At 32.3% G+C, this 22,196-nt stretch overlaps 1 protein-coding gene across 7 annotated transcripts in view; it reads left to right on the top strand.

Annotated features, from left to right (window-relative positions):
* Positions 1–21,357, top strand: part of ovo (transcriptional regulator ovo) — a 115,231-nt gene extending 93,874 nt beyond the window's left edge. For 2 of the 7 annotated variants that reach the window (XM_074141428.1, XM_074141424.1), the window contains 12 exons: positions 8,218–9,380; positions 9,887–10,132; positions 10,264–10,464; positions 10,886–11,038; positions 11,165–11,468; positions 12,292–12,416; positions 14,482–14,637; positions 19,394–19,571; positions 19,651–19,928; positions 20,213–20,374; positions 20,630–20,780; positions 21,116–21,357. In XM_074141428.1, the coding sequence (XP_073997529.1) occupies positions 8,556–9,380; positions 9,887–10,132; positions 10,264–10,464; positions 10,886–11,038; positions 11,165–11,468; positions 12,292–12,416; positions 14,482–14,637; positions 19,394–19,408 (2,025 nt within the window). In that variant the 5' untranslated portion in view covers positions 8,218–8,555 and the 3' untranslated portion in view covers positions 19,409–19,571; positions 19,651–19,928; positions 20,213–20,374; positions 20,630–20,780; positions 21,116–21,357. Of the gene's footprint in view, positions 1–3,066; positions 3,085–7,920; positions 8,134–8,217; positions 9,381–9,886; positions 10,133–10,263; positions 10,465–10,885; positions 11,039–11,164; positions 11,469–12,291; positions 12,417–14,481; positions 19,244–19,393; positions 19,572–19,650; positions 19,929–20,212; positions 20,375–20,629; positions 20,781–21,115 lie in introns of those variants that run through there. The other 5 variants (XM_074141430.1, XM_074141429.1, XM_074141426.1 and 2 more) reach the window with 5 other exon arrangements.
* The last annotated feature ends 839 nt before the right edge of the window (positions 21,358–22,196 follow it).

The raw sequence follows: 22,196 nt of genomic DNA, 5'->3' as shown, positions 1-22,196 counted from the left end.
TTTATAGTAAAGTATGTTAGGCGATTAGAGGCCTAGACCCGCAATGCTAAGATGTATTGTTGGTTAGTGGATTCGATTCCTCAGTCTAGGCCTTCGATTTTATTTAATGGTTAATATGAGAAATTTATAGTAAAGTATGTTTGCTAGTCGCCTCCGTCCACGACACCTAATTCGGTAGTTGGACGTCAAGCCCCGCCTGAAAAAATAGGCGATTACTTTACTTTTTTTACTTTACGTTATTGGTCAGAATGTTAAGTGTTTTTTTTTTCTTTTCCAAACCACCATTAATAGACGTTTTGTTATGATTTGCACGTCCACAAACCATCGATCTACTACTCGGAAGAAAAGGAAAAAGGAAATTACGTGGGCTTAGGTGTTTGGGTGCTCTGGAACTTTTTTTGGGGATTTCCTTTTGAAAATGTCTCCTAGGATTTCTATGAACTTCTATTTTATTTTGCTTTGATAGATCCCTATTATTTATTTTCATTTTCTTTCAAAAGAACTGCATCCAGATTAGATTTAAATAACTAGCCTGCTGTTCCCCCTCCCAAAGAAAATCGATTTTTGAACAAAATTGATTATCAATAATATCGATTAACTAAAACAATATATCAAATAACGACAGAAATAGTTAATAAAAAATATCATTACCAAAAAATAAATAAATAGAATACCATTGAATTAAAATCACTGGCTCAATGTTCTTCCGTCAGTGGTGAATTGAATAGCCGTTAGCCGGGTTTGGGCGGAAGTTAGAAGAGAAAAAAAAGCAACAGATTGACAGTATTAATTAGCTGCGCGATCTTGACCGCAGTGGCTGCCCAGCTGGTGTAGTTGGATATCTACTCCCACCAGCTGTTTTTTTTTTTTTTTATTTATTTAAAAAAAACACCTTCAAATCCTTTGAGTAAATTGTTAATTCCCCTCCACCAGCTCAAGACTTCCCCTCTTCTGTTCATTATCCCCACTATCTGGTAATAACTACCTTCTATTTTCCTCCCATAATCCACAATTAAAATACCTCAGATTGTTTCTGCTATAATAATATTATGTTTGCATGGCCAGCAGCAAATTCACTGATCCGTAAACCATTTCTATCCAACTCACTTACTTAACCTAACATACTCATATACTCACGAGTTGTGACGTCATCTATAAGTTCTTGATAACTTGAACAGGACGTAAGGGCTGCGTAATATATTGCTTCTTTTGTTGTTGTCAAGTTGTGCAATTTTGTCAAACACTCTGAATTAAGTTTTGAATGTTTTTTAGTGTGAAAAATATATTTCTGGAACGATAACATTTGAAACTTCAAAACCCGGTATTCTATTTTGGGCCTATTAGCCCCATTCCTGATGCTAAAGGTTTGATCAGAAATCTGTCTACAGGCAGTGTTACTCTATTGAGACGATCGATTCAGCGATCGATTTTAATAGAACCTATTCTCCTTTAGGTGGGGACCTCAAAATATGTTTAATAACTTCATACCTTAATTACTGATTACATAATATTTATGATCATATTCAAGAATATTAATTGGTTCTTAGAATAATTGTTTGATTAATAATAATTTGGCCAGCCAAAATGTTCTCTAGAGCTCAATACCACAAATGGACAAGAGTGTGGGTAGGCGTTTTGATTTTGGACAGAACCTGGGCTTATATGTCCTTGGCTGGGATCGTTTACTTTGCAGCTTCAATTGCTATTCATCCCATGTAGATTTTATGTGTATACTGGAGAATACAAATCGGCTAGAAGTATATTTACTGTATGTATTTATGAACCTAGAACCCGTTCTCCTTTGGCTTGAAGCTGGCCAGCTTCAAGCATAATATTTAGGGAGTTATTCGCTGCGATTGTTAGCTAAAATCTGTGTGAAAAACTCACATTTCTCGGGAGGCGGATGTTGGTATGAAGTGTGGACTTAGAAGTGGGATCGAATCCAGCAGCGTGTAGCTACTTTTTATTAGTTAGCTAAAAAAAAAAATTAGTAAAGTCAGGGCCGGATTTAGAGAAGAGAGGCCCTAGGCTATTCCCACTTATGAGGCCCTTTTACCTCCCATTTTTAAGTTTGTAAATTACCTGAGAGATAATAAAGTACATCAATAAAACAGTGTATTAGTCTTCACTGTTTTTAGAATAGTTTAATTTTAATTTTGCTAACAATTGGATTGTAGGCCCCTCTTGATCTTGAGGCCCTAGGCTGAAGCCTAGTTAGCCTATAGGAAAATCCGGCCCTGAGTAAAGTACGCGCTTCAGCTCCCAAAAAACAAAAAAAAAGTCTTTATTTCCGTTGAAAATTTGTTGACCCCATCGCCATACTTATCAGCTGTGAGTTAAAGAGTGAAAATGTTTCTGATTAGCTGTATTAGGGAGCCGTAAGGGAAATTATTCTGACAAATATTGGTCTCCTTACCTGTCGCTTCCTGCTCAGTCTATATTCTTAGCAAAAAAAAGACAAAAAAAGGGTTTGATTTGCTTTTATTTTACATGCGCTTGTTCACCAAGTCTGGTGTAGGTATACAGGATCCTTTTCTTACAATTTGCCCAAGAAAAAAAGGAGAGCACCCCTTTTTGGCCCAGGTAATAGAAAGGTTAAGATAGCAAGGTGGTGTACGGGTTACATTGGGAATAGGCGTGGGAAGAAATCTCACCCATTATATTATTTATAAACTTTAAACCCATTTAAATGCTCTGCCAAACTCTATTTAGGTATAAAAATATAATTTAGATTTTTAAGAGAAATCCCATATATCTGTTGAGAGAGTTGATGCTCACCTATTTGGAGAAATAACAATACATCTGCTCTGAGATTCCCACACATTTTTGGGGCTAAATATTAGACAACTGGCGCGCACTCCATCTGCATAAAGTGGTACTAGATACAAATTCTTTCGGGGAATGCTACATTTGTGGTTATATTTATTTATTTTTGTTAGGTTCGTGAGAAAGGGTTACCTTTATGTTGTGTACATCTGACCTTTTATTAAAACGAAGTCTTCACCATTATTTAGTTGTAGGTTTTATCTTCTTTTACTAAAAACATATTTATGGACAGAACGACCTTTTGATATAATACGCCAAGTAAGGAGATATTAAAATGCTTTATTTCTTGATTCTCTTTTAAAATCTCTTCTCTCATATGCATGCAGCATGTATAAACATGTGAAACATCCTGTGCATGAACTTCAAAACAAAGTAAGAACTGCCAGAGGCTAACAAACTACAAGACAAAAACCATCATCTCTTCTCTCTCTGTCCTTCTTCTGCAACATCATCATCATCATCGCAAACCTTCCTTTATCTCTTTATACGCTCTAAAGTGATAGAATTTGCATACAATGCCGATCTTACAATAGATAAACTTTATCCTAGCTTGGGGATCATCTTTTATTTTAATTTTTTTTTTTAAATCTAAAAAGCAGGGATGGATAGAGGGGCTTACCTAATATACGATTCTAGCATTTAAATTTTGTTGGCCTTCAAAAATAAATCTGATTGAGTATAACAGATCATATGATCTCATAACTGCTTAGAAACCAACAAACAGCTCGGATTATGCCCAGTGAACAAAATAAATATTAATACAGAGTTCTGAACACCATACGACCTGAGAATATAACTTATACACATTCTTTAAAGTTCTAGATTTAGAAAATTTTGAAACGGTACTTGATTTGGAAATGATGACTTACTTGGAATTATTACTCCAAATTATTTTTCTAAAGAACTACATTGAAATGCATTTTCCAGAAAAATAAAATTGCTTTTTTTCTTTTGTCAAATTCTTCAATACATTTATTTCCTCGGAATTTTGACTTTCCTTTTTTTTCTCCTGGATTATGTTAGTTGGGATAAAGGAACTCAGGGAATAATAATTGTTTTTCTTCATATAGTTTTTATTAGCCTAGGTTATTCTAAAGTCACTTTTTATTCCTTTAAAGTTTTTTTTTCTATTCTAAAAAAAAATATATACATATCTTTAATTAGTGCAAAAGTTAAGGAAGTATCCATCCTTCTTTATACAAGAGGAAGATGACGGATGATTTGACATAGTAGCATGCTAAAAATCGGGAAAAATCGATCTATTTATCCCAAGCAACAAAATTAGATTTGCAATTTTTCAAGCTTTAACAAGCAAAGCAGAAAACTAGACAAAAACTAAACTATAGTGGAAGGGGTGAGAGAGAGGAAAAAAAATGAAGCTGAACCGGAGCTGATGGGGGATTGCTAGAGATTGCTGACCTTGAAATAGGTCACGTTAGCACGGTGTCTTGAGTTAGTGTGGGTAGTTCGGGGGGTGGATAGTGAGGAAGAACACTAGAATAGTAGTTATAACTAATACTAATACTTCATTTTATTTATATATAAACAATTAAAAAATTAATTTTTTTTTATGCAGAGTATATATTAAAGGTAATTGAAGGAAAATAAAAAGTATAAAAGCATTATAATTTTCTAACTACTGCGTTCAAAAAATAAAAATAATAGAACAATCAATAAGGAAAGGAATAGCTACACGGTTAGCATATTGGATTCCCATGGCGGAGATCCTGGGTTCGAATCTAGCTGTTGGCCCTTAGATTTTTTTCTCTCCCTAGGAGCTTTTTTAAAAGCTCACAATCCCGGTGATGGACAGTGTTGTCTGTAACAAGAGAATCTACCTATAAACAGCCGTCTAACCTGGAACTCTCACAAAAGACAAGAACTGAACAGACGTTACGGACTACTAAGGAGACTCCTTGGACCGAAATCCTCCATGAACATAGAAAACAAACTTACACTTTACAAAACACTATTTACGACAATTAATGGACATATGGAGCAGAATTGTGGGGCTCCGCCAAACCATCCAACATCCAACCTATCCAATCTTTTCCACCCGAAAAGTCCTCCGCCGAATCGTTAACGCACCATTCTATGTGTCTCCAACCGTACCGTCCATCATGAACTCAATATTTCGTATGTAAATGAATTAATCCACCATCCGATTCCTGAAATTTCCACACTCCTAAACTCCCTGATCACCCAAATCCTCCTCATTATCCACATCGTCCCGATCCTGCACAATCCTCCACGTCACTCTTAAAACGGCGTTGGCCACGTGACCTCATTGCTTCCTAATCCCCAATAAGTTCCTAGAGAGTTCCAGCGCTGACTGGTTTCTCTCATCCCGTCATTCTGGTTGTGGCACAATCAAATGTTTATCTGTAAATACACATTTGCTAGATGTATATTTTGTACAGTTGCAAATAAATAAATAAAAACAAGAGAACACTGTCCGGAGGCCGGCAGTGCACTGAAAATAGCTCCGGGCGCCAATAACCTCAGACGTTAATGCTCCTTAAATAATTTTAAAAAACATTTAAAAAATAAAAAACAGAAATATACGACTATAATACCAAAAAAAAATTGTCTTTACTTAGTTTATTATTAAAAATAAATTCATATGGCAATTAGTTATTAGGAAAAAAGCTTCATAAAACACATTTGGGAAAACCATTTACTTTATTTTGTAAAATAATTTTGTCCATATCGTTGTTTTTGTTAATGCTTTCTAATTGCTGCTTTCTAAAAAAAAAAGAGAGAAAAAGAAAGAAAACATATTTGGTATAGAATTGCCAAAATAGTTATTTACTCACTGTGACCTGTTCAATTTCTCCGTTTTCTCTTTTGCACTAAAGAAAGAGGAGAAAAACAAAGAAAAAAATCATGCACTTTCTCACGTCATCAATCTTTTTCCCTCCCCTCCAAAAAAAATTTGAATTTTATTTACACCCTTAATCTCTACTATGTACACACACAAAACTGCCCTTTTAAAAACTATATTTTCCAGGAGGGAAAATGTTTTAAATAAAAGTTACAGATTTCATATACTTCCGGCTGCGGCTGATTTTCTACAAACCTTTTATTACGGGTGAGAGTATCGTGAGAGTATGATACATAACGGGAAAAAGTTTTGTAACATCCACCCTGTGGGACTTAATGGGAACCATAAAGAGGGATTACTGTTCATTATTTTTGGTGATTGAATCAGTTTCAATAGGATGAAAAAAATTAATGCCAGTTTCAGTCATTATAAACTTTATTCTGCCGAGCTTTCCGACCTAAGGACTAGGTGATCTCCAGGGCTAATTTACAATATACTGTTTTACATCATTAGAGGGTTAGGTGAGTCTTCTGTCTTGTCTGTTCATAAAGAGGATATTGTAAGAAAAACTTCTAAGCACAAAGGAGTAAATAGTTAATGAAAATATCTAATACTTTATGTTAAAAAATGTAAATTATTTGGCATTTAGTTAGTTCTGCCTCAAGCCTTCATAGTTTGTAGATCTGTAAGCGTGCAATAATCTATGAGAAGTTTAAAGAAATTAGTTGGATCTGCCGTCCACGACACCTAATTGGTAGTTAGGCGTTAAGCCCCGCCTGAAAAAAAAAATAGGCGATTACTTTAGTTGGATCTGTTCTTTTTTTAAGAAAAAAAAAATGTATAAAATTTCCGATTCAATAATCAGCGATTTCCGGTTAGCTAAAATTTTTTTCGTAAAAGCCTTATCGCTTTTGGGTTTCCACATTTGTGGCTCCCGATTCTAATATTAATTTTTTTTTTTTTGAAATTCCTGCTATTTTCTGGATTTTTTTTTTTTTTTTTTGTAATTATGCTGATCACACATTACATACCTTTTATTACCTTTTATCGAACTTAAAGGATCTCTTAAAGAAGCAGATATTTTTTGGTAAAACTTTTGGAGTTTGATAGAAAATTTTATGGCTTAAACTTTGATTAAAGTCGTGTGAGTGACCACGCCAAATTTTTGTTGGTATTTTTTTTTTTTTTAATTTGTAAATATCAACTCGACCTTGTAAGTAGCTGTAAATTACATAAACCGAATGAATGCAAGTTTCTCTTTTATTTTTTATTACAAGGTTGCATCTAACTCAAAAAGAAAATACTTACATATATACTACACATTACAAATACCGGAAGCCTACATTCTTTGTAATAATTTTTTTTTTTTCTACTTTAATACCTTTAACGGTTTCCTTTATCTTTAAAACGATTTAACCATGTAAGAGAATAGGAGTAGGGGAAGATTGTTAGGATCAAATTATTTCTGTTCACCTTTATTGTAAGGAATATTTAAATTTAATTCAAGGATACTTTTAACTTATTGTTATATTGTTATAATATGAGCTTACCAATATTACAACGCCACCATCCAAGACGTAGATGTTACTGTTTTGGGTCCTTTTTTGTTGATGCTGCAAGCAGAGAGTAATCCAACTGTCCTTTCAACAACAAAAAATTTAGTATCCTATCCTTATCCTCGTTAACAGTTAATAGAAGTACACCATAAAGTCGGAGTTTGGTTAATCCTCAACGCAAATACACTCCCAAGTTTGACATTTCCAAATTTTGCCAAAAATTTGCCACTTAGTAATATAAAGATTTCTCTTTAAACTTATTCTTCATTTTCTGTTATTATCTTGTAAAAATTTGGTAATTTAAAGAAATTTCAATGATACATTAATTTGCTGTTAAGTTAAAAAATAGTACGTAAATTGTATTGACATGAATCGAGAAAAAAAGGTTTTAATTCGGAACTCCTACTGAAATACATAAGCTTTCTCAGTAGATGTTCAAAAATTATGAGTTCTAAGCATATAAAGGAAATTTGTTTAACATAATATGAAAATAAAGAAAAGCTTAAAAAAGAAAATCAGCCGTAATAGTTAAGGTAACAGTTCGGATGTTACATGTTAATTGAATCCTACTAGGTTAGGCTATAAACTGTTTTATTTAGTTTCGAAAAGCGCCAAAGCCATGATTCTCTTATTTAAACTTAACCTTAATGAAGGTTATAAATTTGTTAAGGAGGTTATTCTGATTTGAGTTTAGAGTTTTGGTAGTGTGTTGGTTTGGTTAGGAAGGTTTAAGTAAATAGTAAAAATGTATTGTTATGATTTAAACATTAAAGTATTAACCAGCATTTGTACTTTGGAGTTTTGTCGTAAATTAATTTATATTATAACGACATTGTTAGTGATGTTTTATAGTTAGTTAGCTGTTGAGAGATGTATGATTTGTTTTTGTCTTTTTTTTACTAGTTATGTTTTTGGTTATTTTTAGATGTGAGAGTCATTTTAGAATGTTGATCATTTTGTGAATTTTTTTTTTCAGAAATAATTTATTTTCAAAATTTAATTTTTTTACAGATGGAGATCCTTTAAAAAAAGAAGACGAACAAAGAGAATGCGGCACTCCACCAAATCTAGAAATACAACCACAATCGCCGACAGAAGGTGAAACTAAAAAAGAACCTCCCGAACGACCTAAAACACCGCCAAGACGTTTTTTCTCCTCAATTTTAGGCGGCGATGTACCTTACGGTAGTAGCCGGGGTCATCATGTACTGACATCGGCTGAAAAGAAAGAATACCTACCGGTGGACAAGCCGGAAGAGCCAAAACAACAACAACATCCAAAGTGTCAACAAGTATCCGTTATACAGAGGACGCCGAGTAGTCTACCGGCGGCTAAACCAGAATCACAGATGGTCATACAAGAGCCAGAACAAGAGGCCCCCATTGATTACCATGTACCGAAGAAAGATACTGAAAAAGATTTTGGTGACATAAACAAGAATAAGTTAGCTTTGGCCATTAAAAGAGGGCAGATATTGATTGCTGGTAGGCGAATTAGTGGTGGTAATCAGATCTTGATGGCTGCTGCGGGACACAGTAGAAGTGGCGGTGGTGGTGGACATACTGGCGGACAACAGAGTGGAGGTTCTTCGGGAGGTTCTAGAAACAGTTCTGGTGGTAATTCTTATACGGTGAGTGGAGGCGGTGGCATGTCTTCAGGTGGTTCCGGAGGAGCAGTGGGCGGAAGTGGTGGAGGCGGTGGTCCCGGTAAATCGAATTACGGCCCCAGTTCACCGCCGACTGGATCCTTACCGCCGTTCTATGAGAGTCTTAAAGGCGGAGGATTGCACGGCTACCAACAGTACAGTTCCTCCTACCAGAGCTTGATGAATGGTGGTGTTGGTTCTAATGAACTGGCCATGGACTGTGACACTGGACAAGAATTGCCCAATCATTACCCACCAAATGGAGGCGATGGACCTCCTAAACAGTATTCCTTACTGCAGAATGTATGTGCAACCTATGGGATTTGTGTAAAAGAAGAAGATGATCTCTCTTCTTATGTGAAAGATCAGAATTTTCTGCAGTACGATGATGCGCTCATGGTGGACTCGGTGACTGGAGCCGTTGTAGATCCACTGCAGTTCACGGCTACCCTGACATTCTCCAGTCCGGCAGATCATACAGCTTTGCTGGAGAGCCTCTCGGATGCTGCTGATCTCTTTCTCAGAGAGGTAAGTTTATCGTTAATTTAAATAATGTGACATTAATCAGCTTATTATTCTAATTATTAAGCTCCAATCAGGGCGCACAAATATAGTTCTCGTAATTCCTTACACAAGGTACAGACACTCATTAGAACTCACAGTGAGTTTTCCATCCTCAAAATAAGCAGTGCCCTCAGTGGATAAGCGCGAACCTTAATTTAAAAAAAAAAACCTTTGCCCTTAATTGATTCCCTTATAGCCTTTTAATAAAATTGATGAATTTATTTTATGCAGTTACTGTTGTAGAAATCTAGGGTGTTAATTTATTATTACAAAACACACATTTAACACAGCTTTTTGAAACAACAAAAACAACACATACTTTGTAAATGTAGTTCACATTGGGTAGCCTAAAGTTTAGAATTTCAAAGGAACTGTTTTATTAGTACGAACAAATGTACAAACTAGTTTTTGTCATATTAATCATAAGTTTCAATTACAAATTTCCTCAAAAATCTTTTCTGATTTTTTAGCAACCAAATGAGACAATTCCACCACCTGTTGAGCCTTCTGTAAATCCATTTCCTGAGCACAGAGTGAATGGCAATTTCCAAGAGACTTCACCAACACCACCAACATATCCGGCTCGTCTGCCTCCAGGCTATCAAGAGGTAGCTAAAGAAAGATCTGAAATGAATATTAACGAATCAGAAAGGCCAAATAGTCTTCAATTGCAAGTACAAGTACCACAGCCAAAGCAACCAAAATGGGAAAGTAATGTAAGTAAATTTTGTTTGTTTATATTTGCCTTAGCATAATTTAAATTAATATTTAGTATTTTTTTTTTGTCTGAATCTTAAAATTCTCATAATTAACAAAATGAATTTTGTATCCTTATCCTTGTTAACAGGGAAGTTCACAGCAAGGTTCTTTGCTATCTCCCGGATTATCCTCATTAGAGCTTGACTCTAGCACTTCTATGTCTTTGCCGTCGCCGACTAGTTGTTCACTGGATGGTACTGGTTCACTATCTCCGCCTCCACAAGCACCATCGGCTGATATTTCGGCCATTCCTTCGTTACAAGTTAGAGTTGGCGTGCTTCAGCATAGGGTGAGTAGTATTTTTGTTCCGTACCTTCTTCTGTTTTCTCTGTCCGATGTGTAATCAATCCTAAGGAATATTAAAGCTGTTCTAAATACATTTGTATAGGTTATTCGATCACCTTTTTTAATTAAACTAACGATTGTGCACAGTTATGGATTGTAGCGCTATCTATTTGAATAGATTTGCGCTAGAGCAAGATGTAAAATTCTCGGTCGTGGACAGAGATGATGTTTTTTATATTTTTTTTTACATCACAATCGGACATTTTACCAAGCAGTATCTAACCTGACTGCTATTCTTTTTTTTGTAGTTATACCTGTTGTACACTTTAAATTATAATAAGTTTAAAAAAAGAACATAATTATTTTAATCCATCAGCTCAATCATAACCTGAATTATAACAATTTGTATTTGTTTTACCTTACAGCCACAACAGTATGAGTGGCAAAGCAGTTACAAACCTGGGACCCCTTCATCATCGCCAGTGCCAAACGCTCGTAACGTCTACTTTGGCGCCGATGATGAGGGGATCCGTGAAAAGTGTATGCACTCAAGAGTGCCTCAAGTCTGTGTTGATAAGGTACTGAAAAACAAATACAAATATTATTAAATTATTTTATTTACTTTAACCAACAGTCTTTATACTGTTTTGAAAATGGTATTATTTTTGTTTTTTGAACAGTTCTAATTCTTTTTTCTTTTCTAGCTGGGTTTACCTGGAGATGCTGCACTAGAATTTGTAAATGGTGGACATGGAATTAAAAATCCATTGGCGAACAGTGAAGCTGCTTCAATCCCAAGACCTCCAGAGAATGATAAAGATGATAAGGCCAGCATCAGCCACAATGGAAGGTTCACGTGTCATCTATGTTCGAAATCATTTAGCCTGCAACGCCTGCTAAATAGGCATATGAAATGTCATTCAGATGTAAAACGATATCTTTGCACATTCTGTGGGAAAGGATTCAACGATACGTTCGACTTGAAACGGCATACAAGGACTCATACGGGTATGGTTTAAATTATTATTCGTATGATTATTATTAGTGCTCCTATTTTTTTTTTTTTTTTTGTAAATGGTGCCTTAATGGAAGCACTTTTATGATCAAGCTTAATGAAGACCCGGAATCCTTTCCTTGCGTGAATTATGAGGCTTTAAAGTCCTGGGTTCGCAGCAACACAGTCCTGAGTTCTGAGATCTGGTGGGGTTATACTCTAGACGAAGAGTTAATCAGAGAATCTTCGCCAAAACTAAAGGCGAACCTGTTTGGTCAATCACCGAATGGTTCTAGAAGTTATGATGGGCTTGGTCTGAATGGGCACACGGAAGGTTATAATCTCCGCATAGATCATATACTTTCTTTCGTGAAACATGTCTTCATAAAATATCAGCCACTGCTAAGGTCACACATCCTTACCTAAAAAGTTTAATAATTTTTAAACTGCGTTTAAAATAAGTTTAAAAAAAGTAAATCTTCAAGCCCGTGAATTAAGGTTTATTAATTAAGCCCGGGCTTAACTAGTTGACGGCAATTCTGGCCAGTATTTGAACGGCTTTGTTTAATCTTGGATGGAGAGTCGCAGGTGTTCGTATAGAATGTTAAGCTCAGTTGGCGTTAGGTTTTCCTGTTTTAAGAGCCGTTTTAACAGTTTACTTTTGGAATTAACTGTTGGAGAGCGATTCCTCTGGGGTATCATTTTTCTTTGCCTTATCATTGCTCCCTAAATTAATCTAATACATTTTTGGTACTTTTGATTCCCCTTCTAACTTCTAACTTTAAAAATAAAACTCCATTTGGATTCAAATATAATGAAATTTCTAATCAATTCCAGGTGTCCGCCCATACAAATGTAATTTATGTGAGAAATCATTTACACAGAGGTGTTCCCTAGAATCGCATTGCTTGAAGGTGCATGGAGTACAACATCAGTATGCCTATAAAGAACGCAGAACAAAGGTAAAGAAAATCCAGAATAAATATATATTGATAACGTTAGGTAATGACAAAGAAATAAAAAATAAAAATCTTATTTTCATCATTAATGGGTATTATTTTGGCCGTGTTAAGGATATAATAGGATGTTGGTAGACAACATTAGCTCAGTATGTTGGTGAACAACTTGGAGTCAATAATCCAAAATAAAGATGAACATGTTTATGTAGCTATTGATTAAACATGGTTAATTTAAATTCCTTAGGGCTTAATCCAGAAAGCCTGCACAAAAGGTCACTTAAAGACTCAATGGGTTTCGAGACACTCTTCCAGCTCTGTCTGTTTAATAAGACCAGAACTGATCAGACACTAGACAGAAGTTCAATGGGAGTATTTCTTCTCGCAAGGGGGTTCTACCTTTGTTGTAAAAGTTTTGATAAACTAAACAAAGATCCTTTCCTTTAGGCAGTCACTTACAAGGTACGGTAAGATGCCTAAAAATGGGGGCCTTTAATTAAAAATTTACTCATGACGTTTAAATTAAAACTAAAAACCAAATATATAACACTTAAATAGTAGTGTCTGATAATTTTATTTTTAAATAGTTTTACTTCGATTTCCGCCTTATTTTTTTAAAAAAGATATTACAGTTTAATGCATCAAAATATATTAGGCATAGTTATTTATTTAAAATATTATTATGGTGTGAATGTGCACGTGTTTTCATCGCACTTAATTCTCACTATAACTGTTAATACAACTTATACTTTATGTGCTGATGAGAAAACGAAAAATCTCGAGATTTAGAAAGAGGATTTTGCGTTATCGTTTTTGAATATAAACTGAAGAATATAAACGGAATTTCCGAAATTAAAGGTGTAAAGTAAAAGACTCATTTCTCCACGCATTTGAGCGGGTCTGGTTTGCAAAATTTAAAAAGAGGTTGTTAGCCGATAGTCCATTATCATCTTTAGATGTTCAACCCTTTTGACGGTATCTTAGACAAGTGCCATCTAATTTTGTTCTGAGGGCTATATATATATCTATGGAAAGAATGACCTTCGGTCACAGCATCCTCATACTTAGGATCCAGTACGTCTAACAGTAATTGCAAGTGCTGTTATAATAAGAAACTATTCGGAGAAATAGGCTTTGCCTGCACGTTTTCAGAACTTGCCTAAGTATTCCAAAGTATACAAAGCTTAGCTTGCATACAGACTTCGTGTTAACAATAGCCGTTCTTCAAAGTCACGAAGGATTTTCTCTTTAATTAAACGTATTTAATTTAATTACTCATGGTGAAAAGTTGTTTTTCCTTTTTAAAATTATAACAACTCCATTTTCATGTGAAAAGGATGAACGAGAACGTAGATACTATGCCAGCCAATTGGTTTTTTTATCGGCATTTTTTCTCAAAATTTATATTTATCGGCAGTTTTCGTACATTAAGGGTATTCAGTTGACTTATAATACATTGCATTTTTTTTTTAAATTATTTTTTATGTTGTCAATATTTCAGAATTGAAAAAATATTTGTATCTCCTAGACCTCATGATATGTCCTTCTTCTTCTTCTTTTTTAACTTCCATTTTTTAAGGTTTCTAGAGAACAGCAATAAAATTAGAACTTAACTCTTCTGCTCAATTGATAGTAGACGATAAATGAAGAAGTAAAAAAAAAAAACGAAATTATAGCAGGGCAGTTATCATGAAAGCTGTGAATATAATTTCGTATTTAAAAGTGTTTCAACTCCGCACAGAAAATACTTGAACGTATTAGTTGTACATTTGTAAAATTGGAATTAGCAAATTTTTATGAGCCTCTTTTACGTAATAATTTTACAGCGACTTTTTTTCTTTTTTTTTTTAATGGCCGCAGGTCATCATTCTGCTGCTATTAATAGTTTGCCCTGTGATTTGCGCTTAAACCAAAATAGGTGCTTCTCAACCTCAGCTCTATGAACTCTTCTCTGAAGGGGGTGTGTGAATGTTTTGGTGTAGTTTAGTCACAGTGTAAAAAAAAACAGTCTATTATTATTGTCTATTATTATATAATAATAATAATGACTTCGTTTGTTTTTCTGTCGCAGATGTACGTATGCGAAGATTGCGGACATACAACCAACGAACCGGAAGTACATTATCTACATTTAAAAGAGAATCATCCATATTCACCGGCTTTACTAAAATTCTACGATAAGAGGCACTTTAAATTTACTAATTCTAATTTTGCAAATATGCTATTGGTACGTTCATAAATTATTATTTTGATTTTTATTCCAATTAGCCCCCTTATAATTATTATTTTTTGTTTTAATAATATTAAAAATTATTAAATTAGTTCCAGCGACCTAATATTTGCAAATCTTCTTAGGAGTTCATCACTTCCCACTTTAAGCTTTCAGTTATTCTCCCATTATTCATTTTAAATCCCAGAAGAAAAAATTAAAATACAAAAAATTTATATAAACTCTTATGATGATTTGTAAATTTTTAGGAGAAAAAAAAAATGGATGGTGACTGAGAAATAAAATAGAATCTTTATATGATTATATTTTTTAGTAGTTTAAATGTTGAAAAAAGAAAAAAAAAATGTTTATATAATGTAAATTGATAAATTTCTTATTTATTACGAAATCCAACACAATTTTTATTAATATTTTTTTATTTTATTATATAAATGGATGGATTTGAAAACAATAACTTCAAAGAATCTTGAGAGAATTAAATAAAACTTATAAAAATTCTATTTCATTTAGTTAAATGAAATAGAAACAATTTTAATTTAGTACATTCTTTCTATATTAAATATATTAAATTCTATATTTAATATATATTAAAGTTTATTTTGTGTGTTGTGGGCTTAAATGATTCTCTTTTTTTTTGTATATGTATTATTTTTTTATAAATATTTAAAAATAATAATAATAAAACATTAGGTACCTGTGATATAATTGAATTTTTTTAAAAAAGGAAGGAAAAAACATTTCTTTTACGATAAGAGAAAAAATAAAGCACGAAACACCTATTTGCACTCAGAAAAAGGTTTGATGTAAGAAAAAACAAAATGGTTTAAGTTTTAACGTGGTTGGGGTTGTTTTTTTTTTTGTTAAGGTGGTTAATAATTTTATAAGATGGCCGTTATAAGGGTACTTCTTGCTTAACGAAAGATTTTTTTTTTTTCGATTTTTACAAAGTTGTTTGGTAGAGGAAATCGCGAGGTCAATATGGGGAAGGAAGCAAATTAAATTGTTCTTCACAATAAATCTTGTAGATTCATACACACACACACACACACACAAAAAAAATATCGCATATTATCGTTTTTTGTTTTTTTTTGAGGTATTCTTAGTTACACAACGATGTAATCAAATCGAATTATATCGATATTAAAAAAAAAAGAAAACTTCATTTATGAAATTGCTGCAATTCGATAAACTATGATCGACATTGTTGTAGAACAGGAATAAAAAAAAAAAACTGTATTGGGGGTCCATCCCTATCTTACATAGATTCGTATACCCAATGCAAAAATTAGTTCAATCTCCTCCTGCATGGAATGACCTTAATGGATGACATCGTTAAGTAAGCCAGTACCAATCCTAACAAAAGCAAAAATGTAAAGATTGATCCCAAAAGTAAGTAACAAACAATTGGTTGTGATTTAATTTTGTTTTATATTATGTACTATCGATTGTTGAATCGATAATCGATATTGTTTTGAAGGATTAGATATATTTACATCACGCAAAAAAGAAAAAGCAAGATATTTAAAAGGTAATTATTGTTTTATCTATTGTATTTTGTTCATATCTCTCGAATCTCTTTTTTGGAAGAATTACTTGATCTAGCTTACGGGTGTTTACATAGGGTTTCTTTTACTTTTTAAGACCTCTTTTTTTTTGTGTACTCAGAGGGTCTCTATTTTTTCTCTCTTTTGTAAATAATGTTGTTATTTTTATATTATCTAATAAAAAGTAAAATGTCCATATATATATTCCAATTTTAATAAAATGTATTACTTATAATTTTAATTTTTTAATTTACTTAATATGATTTTTTTTTTTTAATTAATTGAATAGTTAATATATGTTTTTATATGTATATAATATTTTACCTAAGTTAAGTTATGGAGAGAATAGTGAAAAACTAAAAATTTGTCGTGAAAAGCTCCTGGTATTACTAATTGGATAATTTTCCTTTTTATTATTTTTTTTTTTTAGTTAATTTATATTTATAAAAAATAAACTCATTCACACCTTTTAGAAAACACACGAAAAAGTGGTGGGTACAAAAAAAATTGTAATAATTTTTTTTTGTACCCACCTATTAATGTAACTTTTATAAAAATAATTTTCTCTCTCTTTGAAAAAGTAAAAAAAAAATTCTGAATCACTTTCAAATTTCAGCTTATAAGATAACAAGGGAAGAATAATTTTTTTTTTACTTTTTTGGTGACGGTATGTTAATGAAAACAAAAAATACTTTTTATAAAAAACTTGCCAAAGTTAGCTTTTATAGTAACTACACAAACTTTGGTTATGTTTTTATTGCCTAGCTAAGTATTGTTCACAATTCTAGCTTAATTTTATTTTTATTTTTCAACAGTTATTTTTAAAGAAATTTCTATTTTCGTTTCTAAACAAAAAGAAATTGGTAGTAAAATCAGTTAATGTTGATTGTTCAAGGTTGATCCATTAACTCGAACCATGCTTTACGCAGTTAAAGTTGGGAATATATTGTAAGATTGGTAAATAATTCTTTAAATTCTTTCTAATAATCTGTAAATAATAATAAATACAATCTATTTCTAATATATTTACTACCAGTGGCGAGCTACATGTGATAGATAACCCATTTGGAGGTTATACTTTGTTTTGTTGACGTGTATCGCTCGGATGCGTGTCTGTGTCAGTTCCAAGGGATATATTACATATGTTGTCAGAGCGTTGTTGCAGGATCATTATTCTATAAGAAGGCACATTATTTTATTGGGTCCGTTTTATGGTGACTATTACTGAGCAATGTTTTCTCTAATATTTTGGATGCTTTACCCTTAAGGTCCAACTAAACCTTAATATGAACAAATCCAAATCCAACTCTACGGACATTTTTACAACTTTTTCAATCCCCCCCCCCCCAAGCAATACCACACTATATATATCGTTCTCCTAAACCTTTTGTTCTGCCTAAAATCTCGCATGTTTGAATAAATAATCTACCCAAACAATTAGCGCTCACAACTCCTGTGAAGACCTATCTCTAAGGTTCTCTGCAGGAAAAACCAAGGCCTGTGAGCTCTATACAAGAGGCGCTCTCCGGAATTAAGAGTCTGATCAAAAGGACAGGTCTAGAGGGGGAGCCATAATAGATCCAAAGGGGTCGCAGTGGCGTAGGCTTTGAGGTCGCTCTAGTCTAATCTAATTTAATCTAAGGTATTCTACCTTCTGAATAATAATTTGTTTATTGTCCTAAGGATAGTGTATTACATTAAACATCCTTTTAGTCCACTGTAATCATACGAAATCCTCCTTGGTGTTAACGAAGAATTATAACTTCATAAATAAGCTGAGTTTCAGACTTTTATAGCAGGCGTTGCCCTAAGAGTGAAATTTTATTACTAATTAAGGAATAAAAATGATCAACTCTTCATTTATAGCTTCATGTTTTAACATAGTTCTAAATCTGAAAATCAAGTTAATAATGGTGAATCAAGTCTTTATACTGAAATCTAAGCTATTAAAGTTACTTAATAAAATTACTGAAGTGTAAAATATAAACTGAAGTTATATCGACCAAATAAGGCAGTATCGATCACCTAATTTGAATTAAATCGATTAGTTGTAACCTCTCAGTAGGTTCGAGTTAATGGTGCTTGAATGTTTCAACATTAATTTGTTTTGTTTAGAGTTACATGTTTTAAAAAAGTAGTTTGTTGTGCAATATTTATTTTACAAGATTGTTTTTTTTTTTTTTTTAATTTTGTAAAAGGGTTAATGAAAAAAAAGTGTTAATAAAATAACAAAGCATTTATTCTGAACTTTCGTTCAACAAAAAGAAATTATAGAAATTTCATTTCATTAAAGCAGGAGTAAGTCAGCAGGAAACAGGAAAAATACAGGTATCTTTATGTTTTATCTACTTGGTTTTTGTAAAATAAAATTGAGAAAAAAAATAAATAAGTTCAATTGAGGCTGTGTCAAAAACATTGATGCTTTCTTGTTTTATGTAACATTATTAGGAATTTTTTTTATTCTTTAATCAAGGAATCATGGGAGTTGTATGTCTTTGTTCAATATTATTTAAGTATGACTGAATATTTTTTAAAATTTAAGTTTTTATTTAACAATTTGAAGAGAAGAGTATATCGTAGTTTCAGATTACAATAGTCAAAAGAAACTATTTCATAAAGATATTAGCAGTATAAAATGTGTCTAGTTGTTTTTTATTTCAAGTAGAAATAAAAATTCACAATTAATAATTTAAGTTAATAAATTTATTTATACATTGTTCTGATAAGTAGAATTTATGTTGATTTTTATAAACGCTACAAAAAAATAAATATAAACTAAAATTTAATCTCGATACTCGATTAGCTGATTTGATTTTTACGATTTATGTAAAATCAAGCTTGAATGATTCTTCAGACATTATTTAAGGAAAATACAAATAAATGAATAAATAGAAATATTGTGAGTGAATTTAAAAAGGAAAAGTAAGTAGGGGATTAATTAATAAAAAATAAATTATCGTTCTAAAAATTAGAATTTATATTTTTTAGTATTTGTTTTCCCTGTTTTTCTTCTTTTTTTTGTTTTTTATTAAAGTGGTATAAAAAGCACTTCAACTATTTTTGTGTAGTTTTCTTTATTTTTAAACCAATTTTCCTTCCTATTTTTTTTTTTTTTAGCAAATTAAGTTCTGGTCCTTAACTTAGTGACAGACATCGTACAAAGTTGACTATAATTTTATTGTTAACCTTGAACATAATCTTCCTTACAGAGGAGTTCTGGATAAACTCTACTTTGGGGACCTCTTCTTTTCATGCTCCTGGTGAAAATGGTATATTCCCTATATTTTAGGAAGATATGTACTTCAATGGTCACAGTTAGTAAAGTCATAGATTAGTCATGAACGAGTCAGATATTAGGGAACTTGTTTTTCTCAGTGATAGAAGAAGGTAAGTGGTGCATTGTTTATTTTAGATAGTTTGGCGAATCATTGGATACTATACTGATTGTACTATATACTGATTACAGTGAATCAATTTAAAAAAAATGAGAAATTAAGTAGACTCTGTTATATGATGAGCCGTCTGATGGTAACAGAATTGATTCGTACTCCCCATGAATGGACTTTTGGGGCTGCTTACTTCACCAGAGCATCTGGGCCCCACCCCATTTCTCTCCTCGCCAACATTTTGCTATCTCAACCGATGCAGTTGGAGTTTGCTGTGTTTATACCCTGACCATCGTTGTGCAAACAACACAAGAGACAAGGCAGGCTAATTACAAAGCTTATCTTCTGTTACATCAGGGTAATAAAAGTTAACTAATTTAAACAATTTTTTTGTTTTGTTTTACTTCGTGGTATATATTCAATGGTCGTAATTTTATTTATTAACGCGATCTTACACGTGGAAATGATCGTTTGGAATAGAGAGACAATACTGTTATTTTAAAGGGTAATCTATATTAATTACCCTTTATAAGTTTTTGTTAAGAAATATGTAAAAGTAGAAAATTTATTTTCAATATAACTCTCAGAAAAAGTTTAAATTTCTGTGTTTAATAGGTTAAAGACATAAATATATTTTTGTAGGGCCAGAAGTAAAAAGCCAACTACCAATATAGTACTGCGCATTCTACCTAGCGGAATAAGTGTGAACTATAGATAGCTGTGTAGTTATTATTGTGGTCACTAGATCGTGTGGGCGTCTCAATTCTGTGGTTTTATGGTCTACAGTTATTTTGTTATGTCACAGTGAGTATTCAATTATTTAATATTACTTGAGAGAAGTTAAGTTTTTACTCTTTACCGAGCATATGCTTTTCTTCAGGTTCTTAAAAGTTCGTAATTAGTCCTGTGAATTAATTCTAATCGATAATTAGTTTAATAAATAATTAGTTTTGTAATAATTTTTCCAGCTCGCGTATTTTTTGCAGTTCTCAATTATCACGATGCTCCCAAAAAGATACGTAACAGTTTATTCTGAAAAACTGATTTTATTCGTTACAGTTTTCGATCAACCGGTATCGGCTACAGCATAAGTAACCAAAAATCTTAGTGAAGATGTCTACGTGAGCTTGGTCAATCGAATTTGTTTAAAAAGTGCCAGATATCAGAGGATTGACTGTCTGAGAATTTGGAAGGCAACTTTAATTTCCAGGTTAGTTTCATTTTATTTATTTACTTATATAGTTGGTCATAAGTTGATGTAGTCTACTTAGGGTTAAATTTTATAGACCTGCTTTATTTAAATGAAATTTGTGTTCTCACCAAAAATATTCTAATTAGGGGTTAAACATATGTAAAAGTGAAATGTCCCTTTTTCATTTTTGTTTCTTTGCATGCGCTTTGTTGTGCATTGTTTACATCCTTAGAAGGATGGTAAAATGCGGTTAATAAAGTAGTATTCATCCGTATACGCATTTAGAGTTCAAAGTAATAACATTGTTATAGAAATTGACTATTAAAACCGATTTTCTATTTTATGCATTTCAGTTTATGGGTATTTAGCATTTGTACTGCTGAATCACCTCCCGAAGTTTCGACCTCAGCTCCGTGTACACCCTATATATAGAGACAAAATGAAAAAGATGGAAAACATCTATCCAAATGAAAAAATGCCAAACAGCTTTAATGTATTTGCGATTGTGTAATGTAATAGTAATGCAATTTAAGATCTTAATATAATTAATAATAATATAATTGTATATAATAAAGAAAACTATTAATTCAAGAAACGCCTCCATTTATTTACCAAGTATGCATATTAATTTAGTGCTTTTAAAATATACTTGTAAAAAAACAAAAATGATAAACTTGAATTATTATTAAAAAAGAAAATGTAATAAAAAAAGAAGAAATAAAAAAGTCGGTAAAACTGAACATTCCTAACAATAATGTGTTGGTGATGATGAATAAAAAATATAAATTAAATTAAAAAATTAGTTGCAGAAATGGCCACCAGATATTAGCACTTACTGGACAATGAAAAGTAAGTAGTTTCAAAATTTGCCACAGAGAGCAACACTTACTGGACAATGAAATGTAAGTAGTTCCAAAAATTGCCACAGAGAGCAACACTTACTGGACATGTACAACTATTAGTTTTAAAGATGACCACTAGGTAGCACTGGCACCCTATTTTATATGTAAGTGTAGTAACAATTTTAATTCAGTACGATCTGAGCATTAAAGGGGAGAGGATCGCTCTGCCGCTCGTCGCTCCAAATATGTGAAGTCTTTTAACATCCAACCGTAATAAAAGTGTCGCGGTATCTCTCAATAACAATAAATTAATTTACAATACTTTGATAATATGTACATAAAAACGTAGAAAATAGGAGGTTTTAAATTTGAAGCTTAAATACACAACTACTATTAATGCGGATAAAAGAGAACATATTTACATATCTAAGGAAAAATTATTTTAACAAATAAACCTAAAAAAAATAAAAAAGTATCATTGGACATGTCTTGGTTTTTTTTTATTAGAGATAAATATTAAAAGTGTTGGTCCAACAATTCTAGCAAAAATTAATGGTTTTTTTTTTATTAGAGATAAATATTAAAAGTGTTG

This window comes from Rhodnius prolixus, unplaced genomic scaffold (genome assembly GCF_049639745.1).
Source record: "Rhodnius prolixus isolate KJV_2025 unplaced genomic scaffold, Rpr scaffold_6, whole genome shotgun sequence".
NCBI classification, from domain to species: domain Eukaryota; kingdom Metazoa; phylum Arthropoda; class Insecta; order Hemiptera; family Reduviidae; genus Rhodnius; species Rhodnius prolixus.
The sequence above is the reverse complement of the archived record's forward strand: the minus strand, read 5'-3'. Positions and strand labels throughout refer to the sequence as shown.